Here is a 14,619-nt window from a genome sequence, read left to right as displayed (position 1 = left end):
GTGGTCCTCAAACTGGGGTCACCCGGGCTGGCGTTAGACTTGCTGGGGCCCAGGACCCAAGCCCGAGCCCCACTGCCAGGGGCAAAAGCCTTCAGACCAAGACTATCAGCTCTGGCTGATGGGGCTTCAGGTTTGCCCCCACCTACAGCCGGGCTTGGGCTTTGGCTCCTTTTTAAACCCAGGTGCCCTGATTAGCCTGCCTTGATTGGCTGCAGGTAATCTAATCCTGATTACTCTAGTGCAGCCCCTGCTCTGGTCACTCAGGGAACAGAAAACTACTCATCCAGTGACCAGTATATTTGCCCTCTACCCCACTGGTCTGGGTCTGTCACAATATGTAAGCAGCTATCTTGACTTTCATGGGACACAGGGGGAAAACTACAGAGAGGAGCCAGCCAGAGACTGCAGCTTGTAGGGGCAGACGCAGCCAAAGCAGGGACTTCTGGACAATCAGAACTTTTTACAGTTTTAAATGGCGCTGACTGGCTGTTCATTCCATTCACCCTCTTCCCTCAAGCCTCTTCCCCTTAAGCTTCACTCCAAACCTGCTCCTCTTACTCACTCACTCCTCTGCCCCCTTCACTTTCTATTTAACTTATCCCCTTCCTAACAAAATCCACCCACAAAAAAGTGGTACTAATATTTTGTTTGCTGCCATCACACAGTTCTCTTTGTTTGTTAAGACCCTGTGTCTGTCCCATCTATTTGGCTTGTAAGTAAGGCTATAATTTTGTCATAGACATTTTTAGTAAAAGTTAGGGACAGGTCACAGGCAATTAATAAAATTAATGGAAGCTGTGACCTGTCCCTGACCTTTAATAAAAATAGCCATGACAAAATGGGGAGGGAAGAGGGTCCAGCACCCTACACCTGCTGTGGATTCCCCTCCCCCCTGCACAACTGCCAGTAGGGATATCCCGCAGCTCCTGGCCACCAGGAGAGGTGGGGGTACCCTGCAGCTCCCAGCAACTGTGGGGTCAAGTCACGGAGGTCTGATTCTGTGACTCCTCTGACCAAATCATAACCTCATTTATAAGCTCTTCAGAGCAGGATCTATGTGCTTCTTCGGTGCCTAGCATAATGGGGCTTCCACAGGAGATTGGCCCTAGTCACAACATACATCATAAACATGATTAATAATAGATCAAAGGCTAGCAGAGCTAGCAATTAATACTTGTTTTTAAAACTTGTAAATTGAACACATTTGATAAGGAAATCAGAGACACGATAAACATGGAACCTTACTATTATTATATGTATTATCAATTATTTTGATTGCTGTAGTGCCAAAGGGCAGCAATCAGGGCTTCATTATGCTAGGTACCCAAGAATCATGTGAGATGGTTCCTGTTCCAGTGAGCTGAATCTAAGTACAAGACAAGAGACAACAGGTAGATACAAAAATAGACAACAGAAATACAAGGTAATACTGAGACGCTGATAAAGTGCCTTCCTAAGGTTATCAACTTTTAGAAGAGAAATGTATTTTAGACATAGTCCACAAAATAGTAAAGTTTGAGAAAAGACGGTTACTCACCTTTGTAACTGTTGTTCTTCGAGATGTGTTGCTCACATCCATTCCAGTTAGGTGTGCGCGCCGCGCGTGCACGTTCGTCGGAAACTTTTTACCCTAGCAACTCCAGTGGGCCGGCAGGTTGCCCCCTGGAGTGGCGCCGCCATGGCGCCCAATATATAACCCTGCCGGCCCGCCCGCTCCTCAGTTCCTTCTTGCCGGCTACTCCGACAGTGGGGAAGGAGGGGGGGTGTGGAATGGATGTGAGCAACACATCTCGAAGAACAACAGTTACAAAGGTGAGTAACCATCTTTTCTTCTTCGAGTGATTGCTCACATCCATTCCAGTTAGGTGAATCCCAAGACATACCTAGGCGGTGGGGTCGGAGTGAGAAGTCGCGGCATGGAGCACTGCAGATCCGAAGGCCGCGTCCTCCCTTGACTGCTGGACCAGGGCGTAGTGGGAAGCAAAGGTGTGGACCGATGACCAGGTCGCTGCCCGACAGATTTCCTGGATGGGCACACGGGCGAGGAAAGCCAGCGACGACGCCTGAGCCCTGGTAGAATGCGCAGTCACACGGCCCGTAGGGACATGGGCCAAGTCATAGCAGGTCCTGATGCAGGACGTCACCCAAGAGGATAACCTCTGGGAGGAGATAGGAAGCCCTTTCATGCGGTCCGCTACCGCCACGAAAAGCTGGGGGGATTTGCGGAAGGGCTTAGTCCTCTCCACGTAGAACGCGAGAGCCCTACGGACATCAAGCGAGTGGAGCTGCTGCTCCCTGCCTGAGGAGTGAGGTTTCGGGAAAAAAACCGGAAGGAATATCTCTTGACTGATGTGGAAGGACGAGACTACCTTGGGAAGAAAGGCAGGGTGTGGTCTCAGCTGCACCTTATCTTTGTGGAAGACTGTATACGGGGGGTCTACCATAAGAGCCCAGAGTTCCGACACCCGCCTAGCTGAGGTGATAGCTACTAGAAAGGCAGTCTTCCAAGAGAGGAAAAGCAGGGAGCAAGTGGCTAACTGTTCAAAGGGGGGTCCCATGAGCCGGGACAACACCAGGTTAAGATCCCAGGTTGGAGCAGGGGGACGGACGTTAGGGTATAAACGTTCCAGCCCCTTAAGGAATCCAGACACCGTCGGGTGAGAAAAAACAGAGCGACCATCCGCACCCAGGTGAAAGGTGGAGATAGCTGCCAGGTGGACTCGCAACGACGATATGGCCAGACCTTGCTGTTTGAGGGACCAAACGTAGTCTAAGATGTCGGCCACCGAAACTTCCATAGGGCGGAGATTTCTCTCCACGCACCAACAGGAGAAACGCTTCCACTTGGCCGAATATGTTGCTCTCGTGGAAGGCTTCCTGCTGCCCAAAAGCACCTCCCTCACCGGCGAGGAGCAGCGCAGCTCAGAACCAGTCAGCCACGCAGGAGCCACGCCGCTAGGTGCAGCGACTGCAGGTCCGGGTGACAGAGGGTCCCGTGCTCCTGGGTAATCAGGTCCGGGTGAAGGGGCAGGGGAACTGGGTCGGCTATGGTCAGGTCCAGCAGCATGGGGTACCAGTGCTGCCTGGGCCATGCCGGGGCTACCATGATCACGTGAGCCCTGTCCCTGCGCACCTTCAGAAGGATCCTGTGGACCAGAGGGAACGGGGGAAACGCATAGTACAGGTGGGTCGACCACTGAATAAGGAAGGCATCCGCTATCGACCCGGGCTCCCTGCCCTGAAAGGAGCAGAACGCTTGGCACTTCCTGTTCCTCCTGGACGCGAAGAGGTCCACCCGGGGATAACCCCACCTCCGGAAGATGGAGAGGGCGACGTCCGGGCGAAGGGACCACTCGTGCGACAGGAAGGATCTGCTCAATCGATCCGCCAGCGTGTTCCGTACTCCGGGGAGGAAGGAAGCCGTGAGGTGAATTGAGTGGGCTACACAAAAGTCCCAGAGTCGCATCGCCTTGTGACACAGGGGGGAGGATCTGGTGCCACCTTGCTTGTTGATATAATACATGGTCATCCTGTTGTCGGTGAACACTGCGACACAACGACCCTGAAGCTGATGGCAGAACGTTTGACAAGCAAGGCGGACCGCTCTCAACTCCCGCATGTTGATGTGCAACCCCGCCTCCTCCTGGGACCACAGGCCCTGCGTTCTCAGGGTCCCTAGGTGGGCCCCCCAGCCTAGATCTGAGGCATCCATTGTCAGGGACACCGAGGGCTGAGGTGGGTGGAAAGGGAGTCCCGCACATAGCACGGACTGGTCTAGCCACCAGCCAAGAGAATCTAACACCCTTTGGGGGATTGTGATTAGCATGTCTAGCGGCTGTCTTGCCGGCCTGTAATGATCGATGAGCCACAACGGGAGGGGCCTCATGCGGAGCCGAGCGTAACCGGTCACAAAGGTGCAAGCCGCCATGTGGCCTAACAGGGCTAGACATGTCCGCACTGATGTCAAGGGGGCTGTCCGCAGTCGTTGAACGATCGCCGACAAGGCCTGGAACCTCTGCAATGGCAGCAAGGCCCTGGCCACAGTGGCGTCCAGCACGGCCCCGATGAATTCCACCCTCTGCGTGGGAATCAGGGTGGACTTGTCCGTGTTTATCAAGAGGCCCAAAGTGGCGAACATGCCGGTGATCACTCGGACGTGGCTGCGGACTTGTTGTTCCGACGTGCCCCGAATCAACCAATCGTCCAGATAAGGAAACACGTGGATACGATTGCGCCGAAGATGCGCCACAACCACTGCCATGCATTTTGTAAACACCCTCGGGGCCGTGGACAGGCCAAATGGGAGGACTGCAAATTGGCAATGAAGGGGGCTCACCACGAAGCGAAGGAAACGTCTGTGGTGTGGCCAAATGGCAATGTGAAAATACGCATCCTGCATGTCGAGGGCGGCGTACCAGTCTCCCGGATCCAGGGATGGGATAATGGTCCCCAGGGATACCATGCGGAACTTCAACTTCACCAGGTATTTGTTGAGCTCTCGCAGGTCGAGGATAGGCCTGAGGCCTCCCTTGGCCTTGGGGATCAGAAAGTAGTGGGAATAAAACCCCTTGCCTTTCTCGTTTTCCGGAACCGCCTCTATAGCTCCTTTGCTGAGGAGCGTCTGCACCTCCTGCCGAAGGAATTGCTTGTGAGAGGGGTCCCTGAAGAGGGACGAGGAAGGGGGGAGGGAAGGAGGAAATGATACAAACTGCAGGCGGTATCCCGTCTGCACCGTGCGTAAGACCCAGCGGTCCGAAGTTATTTGGGACCACGCCGGGAGGAAAAACGAAAGGCGGTTGGAAAACGGGGGGGAAGGATCCATGGGGGAAACTGTTACTGCGCCCTCGAGCGCACCTTCAAAATGAAGGCTTAGGTCCAGGCGGGGGCTTAGAGGAGCCTTGGTTCTGCCCCCCTTGGTTCCCCGAATGCCTGCGCCTTCCATTCCTGCCGCGGCGCCTGTTAAGGTCCTGCCGCTGGCGGAACTGGGAATACGGCCTGCGCTGCTGTTGTTGCTGTGGCCGGAAAGGTCTGCGTTGCGTTCCCGGTGTGTGCATCCCGAGGGACCGCATAATGACCCGATTATCTTTCAGACTCTTGAGTCTGGGGTCTGTCTTTTCAGAAAACAGGCCCTGGCCTTCGAAAGGGAGGTCCTGGATGGTATGCTGGAGCTCCGGCGGAAGGCCAGAAACCTGCAGCCAGGAGATGCGACGCATCGTTACTCCCGACGCGAGGGTACGGGAAGCCGAGTCTGCGGCATCCAAAGAAGCTTGCAAGGACGTGCGTGCAACCTTCTTGCCTTCATCCAAGATGGCTGCAAATTCCTGGCGAGCGTCTTGCGGCAGCAGCTCCTTGAATTTGTCTGCTGCCACCCAGGAGTTGAAGGCGTATCTGCTCAGCAGGGCTTGCTGGTTCGAAACCCTGAGCTGCAGCGCCCCAGCCGAGTATACCTTACGGCCGAGGAGGTCCATTCGCCTGGCCTCTCTGGATTTGGGGGCTGGAGCCTCCTGCCCATGACGCTCTCTGTCATTCACCGATTGAACCACCAGGGAACCTGGTGTCGGGTGTACATGAAGGTACTCATAGCCTTTAGAAGGGGCCATGTACTTCCTCTCGATGCCCTTCGCAGTAGGGGGGATGGAGGCCGGAGACTGCCAGATGGTGTTGGCGTTGGCCTGGATGGTTCTTACGAAGGGCAGGGCGACCCTGGTGGGAGCGTCTGCTGAGAGGATGGTGACGATCGGATCCTCTCTTTCCGAGACCTCCTCGGCTTGCAGACTCAGATTCTGAGCTACTCGCCTGAGAAGGTCTTGGTGCGCTCTAAGATCCAGCGGGGGGGGGGGGGGGGGCTGTTGGAGGAGGTACCAGCCACCGCTTCATCAGGGGAGGAGGATGAGGAGACCCCCGGCAAGAGAGTGTCTAATGGAGGGTCTCCCTCGGCCCTCGCCTCTGCCTCAGGAGCCAGAGCGGAGTCTTGTTGCTTGGACCCTTCCTCCCCATCCGGAGAGGGAGGGGGGCGAGACAATGAGGCTTCCGGCACCCTGCGCTCCGCCGTCGCAGGCCTAGCAGGGAGCTGTTGGGGCCCCTGGGCTTGATGGTATGCCCAGGGTGTCCAGAACCCCCATTGCTGCGGGCCTTGGTCTTGTTGTGGCGGATCGCTAAATAGCGCCGCCTGCCGGTCGGTGCCCAGCGCATACCCGCTGTCCGTTTGGGAAGAGACCGACGGCTGTCTAGAAGGCCACAGCGGGGCTGACCCTGGTTGGTAAGGGTCTGCGCGGGTCGGCATGGACGAATGTCTCGGTGCCGGGGACCGGTGCCGGGAGTCAAAACGGTGCCGGGATCGGGACCGGGACCGGGTTCTATCACGGTGCCGGGATCTAGACCGGGATCTGCCACCAGCTCGGTGCCGGGAGGTCGACCGGGACCGGGACCTGCCACCAGCTCGGTGCCGGGAGGTCGACCGAGACCGGGACCTGCCACCAGCTCGGTGCCGGGAGGTCGACCGGTGCGGCGAGTAACGTCGGGACTGGCTCCTGGAGTCGCGGTGCCGGTATCGGCGGCTGGAGTCCGACCGCGACCGTCTTGAGGCCGACTGGCGCCGCGAGTGCGACCGGTACCGCCGAGGGGAGCAGTGCCGGGACTGCGAGCGGCGGCGGGATCTGGAGCGACCGTGGCGTCGGGACCTCTATCGTGAGCGTGAGTCCCGCGACGGTGCCGACATCATGGGCTTGCCTCTGGACACGACCCGCACCGGAGGTACCGGGGTGGCTGCTGAGTGGGCTCAGTCAGGGCTATGAGGTCCCGAGCCGAGGCGAAGGTCTCCGGCGTGGATGGGACCAATATCTCAACCCCAGATCTCATGGGGGAGCTTGGCGGCACCGGACTCGACGGACCCGCCGGGCCCGGAGTCGACGGTGCCGGCGGCGCCGCGGCCGGTGTTGAGGCCGGGCGCTCCAGTCGGGTCTGCCTGGCCGGAGTAGCAGACTTCGACGGCCTCGGTTCTGTCCCCAGTGCCGGAGAAGGTCGGTGCCGGGGAGTCTTTTTGGTGCCGGTGCGATCCGGTGCCGGCGCCGAGATCACAGCCTGCAAAGCCGCCGGGTCAAGTGCCGCCTCCATAAGGAGAGTTCGGAGTCTTTGATCCCTCTCCTTCTTTGTTCTTGGCTTAAAAGCCTTGCAGATGCAGCACTTGTCCGATCTGTGCGATTCCCCCAGGCACTTCAGGCACGCGTCGTGGGGGTCGCTGGTGGGCATAGGCTTCTTGCAGGCCGCACACTGCTTGAAGCCCGACGAACCAGGCATGAGCCCGGTGCCGGGTGCCGGGAAGGGCTAAGCCCCCGTCGAAGAACTATTTACAACCTGTTTAACTTAAGTACTACTATCTACACTCAACAATCTAATTAACAGTACGAGAGATAATCTAGAGATAACAAGGAGAGCTAGGGACGTGGAGGACAGCTATGCCGCGCTCCACAGTTCCAACGACCGACACGGCGGTAAGAAGGAACTGAGGAGCGGGCGGGCCGGCAGGGTTATATATTGGGCGCCATGGCGGCGCCACTCCAGGAGGCGACCTGCCGGTCCACTGGAGTTGCTAGGGTAAAAAGTTTCCGACGAACGTGCACGCACGGCGCGCACACCTAACTGGAATGGATGTGAGCAATCACTCGAAGAACTGTGGCCTAACCAACCAGCCAACAATCACAAGAGAACTAAGTTTCTTGGCAGCACAGCAATTTATCCCATAATTTTAACATATACAATTCAAAAAGCATATTTTTTTTCCTTTCTTAGACTATAATTGGCTGCTGCTGGACCTGGTCCTACAATCCTACAAATTCCCACTGTAGTCAATAGGAATAGTGCCGGAGTGAAGGATTACAGAATCAGACTGATAAATGTATCACTTTTTCAATGTATTATATATTGTTCCAACAGTGTACTATGCATCTTCATAAGGGGTGCACTGTCCTTGACAAAAATAGTTGCAAGAGGTTTCTTTAAAAATGTTACATAGTATACTGAGCACTATTATAAATATATCAAGAGAAATCATCTGTCCTTATATTACCTTTCAGACATTCTAATCATTCCTTTCAGCACTTTCTATCATTTTCTGAAACTCTCTCCGGATATCACTGACTTATCATGTAACCTACACAAAGAACTGGAAACTTTTTTAGAACAGACTGTCATATTGTGGATAAAAGAGGAAAATGGAAAAGCTACTTTTATATTTCTACACAGCTACAAATTCTACATGGCACTTGCAGTGTGTCAATGAAGACACAAGACAATCATGCATATTATACAGTGCAGCAGAAGTTCTTTCCAGGCTCTGAGTTCATCAGACTTGCACCAAAAGAGTATGTATCAAAATCTGATTTTTAAAAAGGACAGAATCAAGAGAGGCATCAATGTGATTTAAATAGAAGAAATGGAATATTTACCTTTCTTCAGCTGCTGCTGTCGTTCTTCCAATTTGCGTCGGACAGTTCTGAAGCAACCAGTAATACTGCTCAAGCTGTCTTGGATGAAATTTGGAGCATCAGGTTGGGATGTGAGCCCCTTACAGGTAGCAGTCTGATGTTCTATTTGAGGGCACAGACTCAACAGATGAGTGAGCTCCCGCTGTGAAAAATTAACAAAAACAAAACAAGATATACATTTAAACCATTTTGTATAAATACTTGTGCTATGACTATTCAACAGATTTAGGATAAAGTTTTCAAAAGCATCTAAATCCTATAATTTTAAATGAGATTTGAGTGCTTTTGAGATGATTACCCTTACACTGTTGACACACGCTAAACTAATCTGGGGTATTCCGTTCTTCCAGAAGTTTAATACCAAAGTAAACAAGGTTGCCAACCTTACCTCACATGACTCTTTTAGGTTTGTTAAAGGTGGCTGTTGCGATGCTGAAGTGGCATTTTTTAGCCACACCTCCTTCTCATTTACAATCTTCTCAAGTTCACCCATTTTCCTAAAGTATGTGTTTATTTCATCCTGGTATTGTATCTTTCTTGCCAATTCCTCTAGGTGCATTATCACCTCTTTCCACTCTGTCAGTATCTTCTCCAGGGCATTTTTCACATCCTCAGTAAAAAGTCCCTCTGTGTCAATGAAGGAAATAAACCATTGTGGTTACAGAAACTGCAGCACATCTTGATTTACAAATATCTAATCATTCCATTTTTCAGCTATACTAATACAAACATATACATGTTTCATCTATAAATCACAGAGGTGGTTTTTTTGTTGTTTTTTTTACTTCCAAGTCAGCCTTCCTTGAAACTATGTCTAATAGTGGTAACAAGCATTTTGGCTTTTAATTTCAAGCTTATAATATAAGTAAAACTTAAGGTATGTCTACACAGGGATAAAAAACATGACTAGACTAAGCCAGCTGATTTGGGCTCATGGAGTCCAAAAATCACCGTGTACATGTTCCAGCTTGGGCTCCAGCCCAAGCTCCAGGATCCTCCACCCTCATAGTGCCCCATGTGATGTTGCACTCTAGATGATTTTATGAAAATATGCTGATGTAACTGAAATATGCTTCATGCAAAAGGACTCTTGTAAGATATCATTACAAAGCTTACAATTTGAGTGAGGTCATCCTATTTGTATAAATGTACCACTCTTGTATCTGAAACTAGAAATATGAAACATAACTCTGAGGGCCTACTGTAATTATGCAAAGTGTGGGCCATTAATGGTGGTTTGGAATCTTGATGACTCCTATTAACCAAGACAATTGACTGCAGATGGGTCTGTTTTACCTGTAAGTCTTCTTGTATACCTGTGTGCTGGCAAGAGGGCAATGAAGTTTTACAGTGACATGTGATCACCTGAACTGGAATCCATCTTTAACCTGATGTCTTTCCATTGAGAAGAAGGGGGTGGAAACCCAGAGAGGGACAAAAGATTCCCACCTTATGCAAAAGATATATAAACGGGTGGAACAGAATAAAGGGAGGAGCCATCATGAAGAATTCCCTAGCTACCACCTGAGCCAGAACAAGGGCTGTACCAGGAGTAAGGATTGTGCCTTGACTAGGAAGGCATCCAATCTGTGAAAGAAACATATTGAAACATCTCTGAGGGTGAGATCTTATCTGTATTCAGTTTCTTACTGTATTAGACATAGACTTGCGTGTTTTATTGTATTTTGTTTGCTAATTCACTTTGTTCTGTGTTACTACTTGGAACCACTTAAATCCTACTTCCTGTATTGAATAAAATCACTTTTTACTTATTAACCCAGAGTATGTATTAATATCTGGGGTGGAGGGAGCAAACTGCTGTGCATACCTCTCTATCGGTGTTATAAAGGGTGAACAATTTATGAGTTTACCTTACATAAGCCTTATACAAGGTAAAAGGAATTTACCGTATTTGGGTTTTAGACTCCATTGGGAGTTGGGCATCTGAGTGTTAAAAACAAGAACACTTCTGTTAGCTGCTTTCAGTCAAGTCTGTAGCTTTGAGGGCAAGTAATTCAGACCGTCGATCTCTGTTGGAGCAGACAGGCATGTCTGGCTCAGCAAGACACAGTGCTGAGGTCCTGAACTGGCAGGGAAAGCAGGGGCAGAAGTAGTTTTGGCACATCAGGTGGCAGCTCCCAAGGGGAGTTCTGTGATCCAACGCATCACACCCCATATGTCTACACAGCAATTTTTAGCCCTGCAGCCTGAGCCCCACAAGCCCAAATCAGTTGACCCAGGCCAACCATAACTGTGAGTACCCCACTTCAACCTCCCTAGTCACTCAATTACAGACCTAAAAGTCACAATTCTCCAACAAAAAAACTTCAAAAACAGACTCCAATGAGAAACTGCAGAACTGGAATTAATCTGCAAATTGGATACTATTAAATTAGGCTTGAATAAAGACTGGGAATGTACCTCTGTAAATATAAAACATGGTTTAAAAGCAAGCGTTTTTAATGATTGATTTGCCCTGAGGACTTGGGATGCATTCGTGGCCAGTACAATTATTGGAAAAGTTTGTTAAAATGTCTGGTGATGGAGCAGAAATCCTCCAGGGACATCTCCATGAAGCGCTCCTGGAGGTACTCCAAAAACCTTTGCAGAAGGTTTCTGGGTAAGGCAGCCTTATTCCGTCCCCCATAGTAGGGCACTTTACCACACCATGCATGTAGCAAATAATCGGGTATCACTGCATGACAAAGCATAGCTGCACATGGTCCCGGTGATTGCTGGCATTTAAGCAACATCCGCTCTTTATCTTGCCGTGTTATCCTCAGGAGAGTGATATTGTTCATGGTAACCTGGTTGAAATTCAGGAATTTAAGGGGACAGAGATGACCATTCCTACTGGGCTGTTTGCCTGTTGCTTAAAAGAAATCCTTCCTTGCGGGTAGCCAAGCGGGGGGAGGGGAATAGCGCTGAGCTTTTTCGCGTTCGACTAGCAGGGATCTTCCCTGCCACCAGCCACGCAGTGGGGGGGGGGGAAAGGAGGGTGATTAGCAGTGATCTTCCATGATACCAGCCATGATACCAGCCATGCGACCTTGTAGTGAAATCACGTGCTATGTAAGGTGAATAGTGTTGTTCACTGTGAAAGAGTATAACCATTGTTCTGTAAAACTTATCTTTCTAAATACTTCTCTCTTTTTTCCCCTCCCTCATGCAACCGCACATTTTTCAAGTCTCCCTACTCCATCCCAAAGGCTATCTCAGATAAGGCGGAGGAAAAAGACGACGTAAGATGAAACGTTCTTGGAAATCATGGAAGTGACCCGCAATGAAAGCGCTCATCTGAATGAGTGGAAGGACATGGTATCAAATTACAGGAAAGATGCCAGTGAACGTTGAGGACAGGAGGAACGCTTGACATGAGAGGTGGCGGCAGGAAGATCAGAGGTGTAGGCAGGAAGATCAGCGGTGGCGGGATGCAACGCTGGGGCTGCTGCATGATCAAACTGATATCCTCTGACATCTGGTGGATCTTCAGGAAGAGCAGCGGGGTCACAGAGTGACGCTGCAGCCCCTGTGTAACCACCCTCACCACTCACCAAGTTCCATGTCTTCCTCACCTAGACATGTAAGAACACGTGGGGGAAGGCTTCGTGCACCTGCCCACTCCACCCCCATGGATAGCACAACCAAAAGGCTGTCATTACGTTGAAATGTTTTTAGTAGCCTTTTCCTTCCCTCCTATCCTCCTCCCAAACCACACCCGGGATACCTTGTCAGTTCTCTCCCTCTTTTTATAATGACTTTTTAATAAATACCTGATTTTTAAACAATAGTGACTTTCTTTCCTTAAGCAAGCTGTAATCGAAGGGGGAGGGTGGGTTGTTTACAGGGAATGAGTCAATCAAGGGGGCGGGGGGTTCATCAAGAGGAAACAACCAACAGTTACACCATACCCTGGCCCGTGATGAAACTCGTTTTCAAAGCTTCTCTGATGCTCACCGCTTCCTGGTATGCTCTTCTAATTGCCCTGGTGTCTGGCTGTGCATAATCAGCGGCCAGGTGATTTGCCTCAGCCTCCCACCCCGCCATGAAGGTCTACCCCTTACTCTCACACAGATTGTGGAGCACACAGCAAGCAGCAATAACAAAGGGGACATTGGTTTGGCTGAGGTCTGAGCGAGTCAGTAATGTGTGACAGCGCACCTTTAAATGGCCAAATGCACATTCTACCACCATTCTGTACTTGCTCAGCCTGTAGTTGAACAGCTCCTGACTACTGTCCAGGCTGCCTGTGTACGGCTTCATGAGCCATGGCATCAAGGGGTAGGCTGCATCCTCAAGGATAACTACAGGCATTTCAACATCCCCAACTGTTATTTTCTGATCTGGGAAGTAATTCCCTTGCTGCAGCCGTTTAAACAGAGTAGTGTTCCTGAAGACGCGAGCATCATGAACCCTTCCCTGGCCATCCCATGTGGATGTTGGTGAAACGTCCCTTGTGATCCATCAGTGCTTGCAACACCATGGAAAAGTATCCCTTGCGGTTTACGTACTGGGCGCCATGGTGCTCTGGTGCCAAGATAGGGATATGGGCTTGTTGGTGTCACTAAGCATAACCCTACGTAACTCGGGAGGGTGGAAGGCCACAAGAGTATGGAGCCTTCCTGGTTTTAGGCCTCAGCAGACAAGAGTCCCTCCATGTTTGAACTTTAATCGACCTAAATGGCCAGGTGTAACAGCCGTTATCAGTTGCAACAGTTCTAACTGGTCTAAAGCAGAAATAATGAGGCCTGTGCACCTTTAGCAGAAGGACAAGATAACTTGCAGAAGGAAAACTTACTAACGAGCTGCCGTGGCCAAGATTACTTAATGCACCTGCGCTTACGTAATTGCTACAGGGGGAGGAAGGAGGAGGAGGGAGGAGAAACGGGAGATTGCTAGTCAGTGAGAAAAGTTCTCATGGATATAAAGGAACAGACTGCTTGTTTTAGGTGTGCTTGATCTGAGTCAATCTCCCTGCACCGCTTTGAGATCTCAAATAAACTTGGTTTGCTTCTCCACCCTGGTGTGTTTATTGGCGCGGCACACCAGGCGACGGACCCCCCCGCTGTTGCTTGGCCTCAGGCAGTTATCTGCCGGCAACAGTTCTTGTCGCCCAACGTGGGGCATTGAGGCTAAAATTAGCCTTGCCTGGATCCCTTCTGGTGGTCGATGGATTGCGGTGACGACCGACGCCCAGCGCGCACCGGTGACTTCACCGGGGGCCTCGGCGGAGACGCAGTTCGACTGACCCCAGAGGGCACAATGGTGCAACGCGCTCAAGTAGTGGAGAAGCAGTTGAGGGCGACGGTGAGGAACCGGTCCCTTGGATAAGGTAGGAACAGTCCAGTGGTCTGGATTTTTGCCTGTTATGACCTGGGGACGCCCAGTGTCACCCTAGGATATGGGGCAGGGACAGAGTACAGGCAGGGCACGGTGTACACCCTTAGAATGCATTCTAGCGAATTGGGAAGTGCTTGGATCAGATCCACTAACTAAAAGCAAACTAAAAAGTTCTGTATAGTAGACTGGCCTCAATATCAATTAGAGGACCAGAAAGGTGGCCACCAGAAGGATCACTTAATTATAACATGATCCTCCAATTACTCCTGTTTTGTCAGTAAATGTGTAGCTTCTGAAGCTGTTTGTATGGAGAGCTCTTGTAAAAATACCCCACTGTAGCTCCAGTTCTTCCAGCTGTCTGGCAGAGTGCAAGGATCCAAAAAGCAGGTTAGGGATAGTGCAGGGACAAAGGAGGGACCTGTCTAGAAAAGGGAGACCCTATGTCCTAGTGCACTCTCTCCCTGTTGTAGCTAAAAAGCAAGATCAGATGCAGAATGGTACTGGGGGCCAGTGTGAGTGACTGTTACCGGAAGACGCCCAGAGTACCCTGTGAAGCAAAAGCTCGTGACCAGGACTACTCTAACGCAAGCCCGGTAACTAGTGGATCTTTAGGAGGTCCGACCCATGGTGGGCTGACTTGGCCTGGCATTGTCCGGTGAGGAAGCTGCCTGGGTCTAGGAGTGTGTGTACCCATCTTCCCTTCCCCTTTCCTTTCCGTGTGTGCTACTGACAGTCTGATCATCTCACTGGATGCAATCAGAGTAAGCGGCGCCGTCTCCCAGAGACTAGCCGACGC

The 14,619-nt window shown here is 51.3% G+C and overlaps 1 protein-coding gene across 10 annotated transcripts in view; it reads right to left on the bottom strand.

Annotated features, from left to right (window-relative positions):
• Window positions 1-14,619, bottom strand: part of UTRN (utrophin) — a 638,628-nt gene that overhangs the window by 457,331 nt on the left and 166,678 nt on the right. For all 10 annotated transcript variants that reach the window (XM_030556487.1, XM_030556489.1, XM_030556490.1 and 7 more), the window contains 2 exons: window positions 8,872-9,110; window positions 8,445-8,625 (listed from right to left, as the gene is read on the bottom strand). In XM_030556487.1, the coding sequence (XP_030412347.1) occupies window positions 8,445-8,625; window positions 8,872-9,110 (420 nt within the window). The remainder of the gene's footprint in view (window positions 1-8,444; window positions 8,626-8,871; window positions 9,111-14,619) is intronic.

Source organism: Gopherus evgoodei, chromosome 3 (genome assembly GCF_007399415.2).
Source record: "Gopherus evgoodei ecotype Sinaloan lineage chromosome 3, rGopEvg1_v1.p, whole genome shotgun sequence".
Classification (NCBI taxonomy): domain Eukaryota; kingdom Metazoa; phylum Chordata; order Testudines; family Testudinidae; genus Gopherus; species Gopherus evgoodei.
This window is presented reverse-complemented; position numbering and strand designations above follow the sequence as displayed.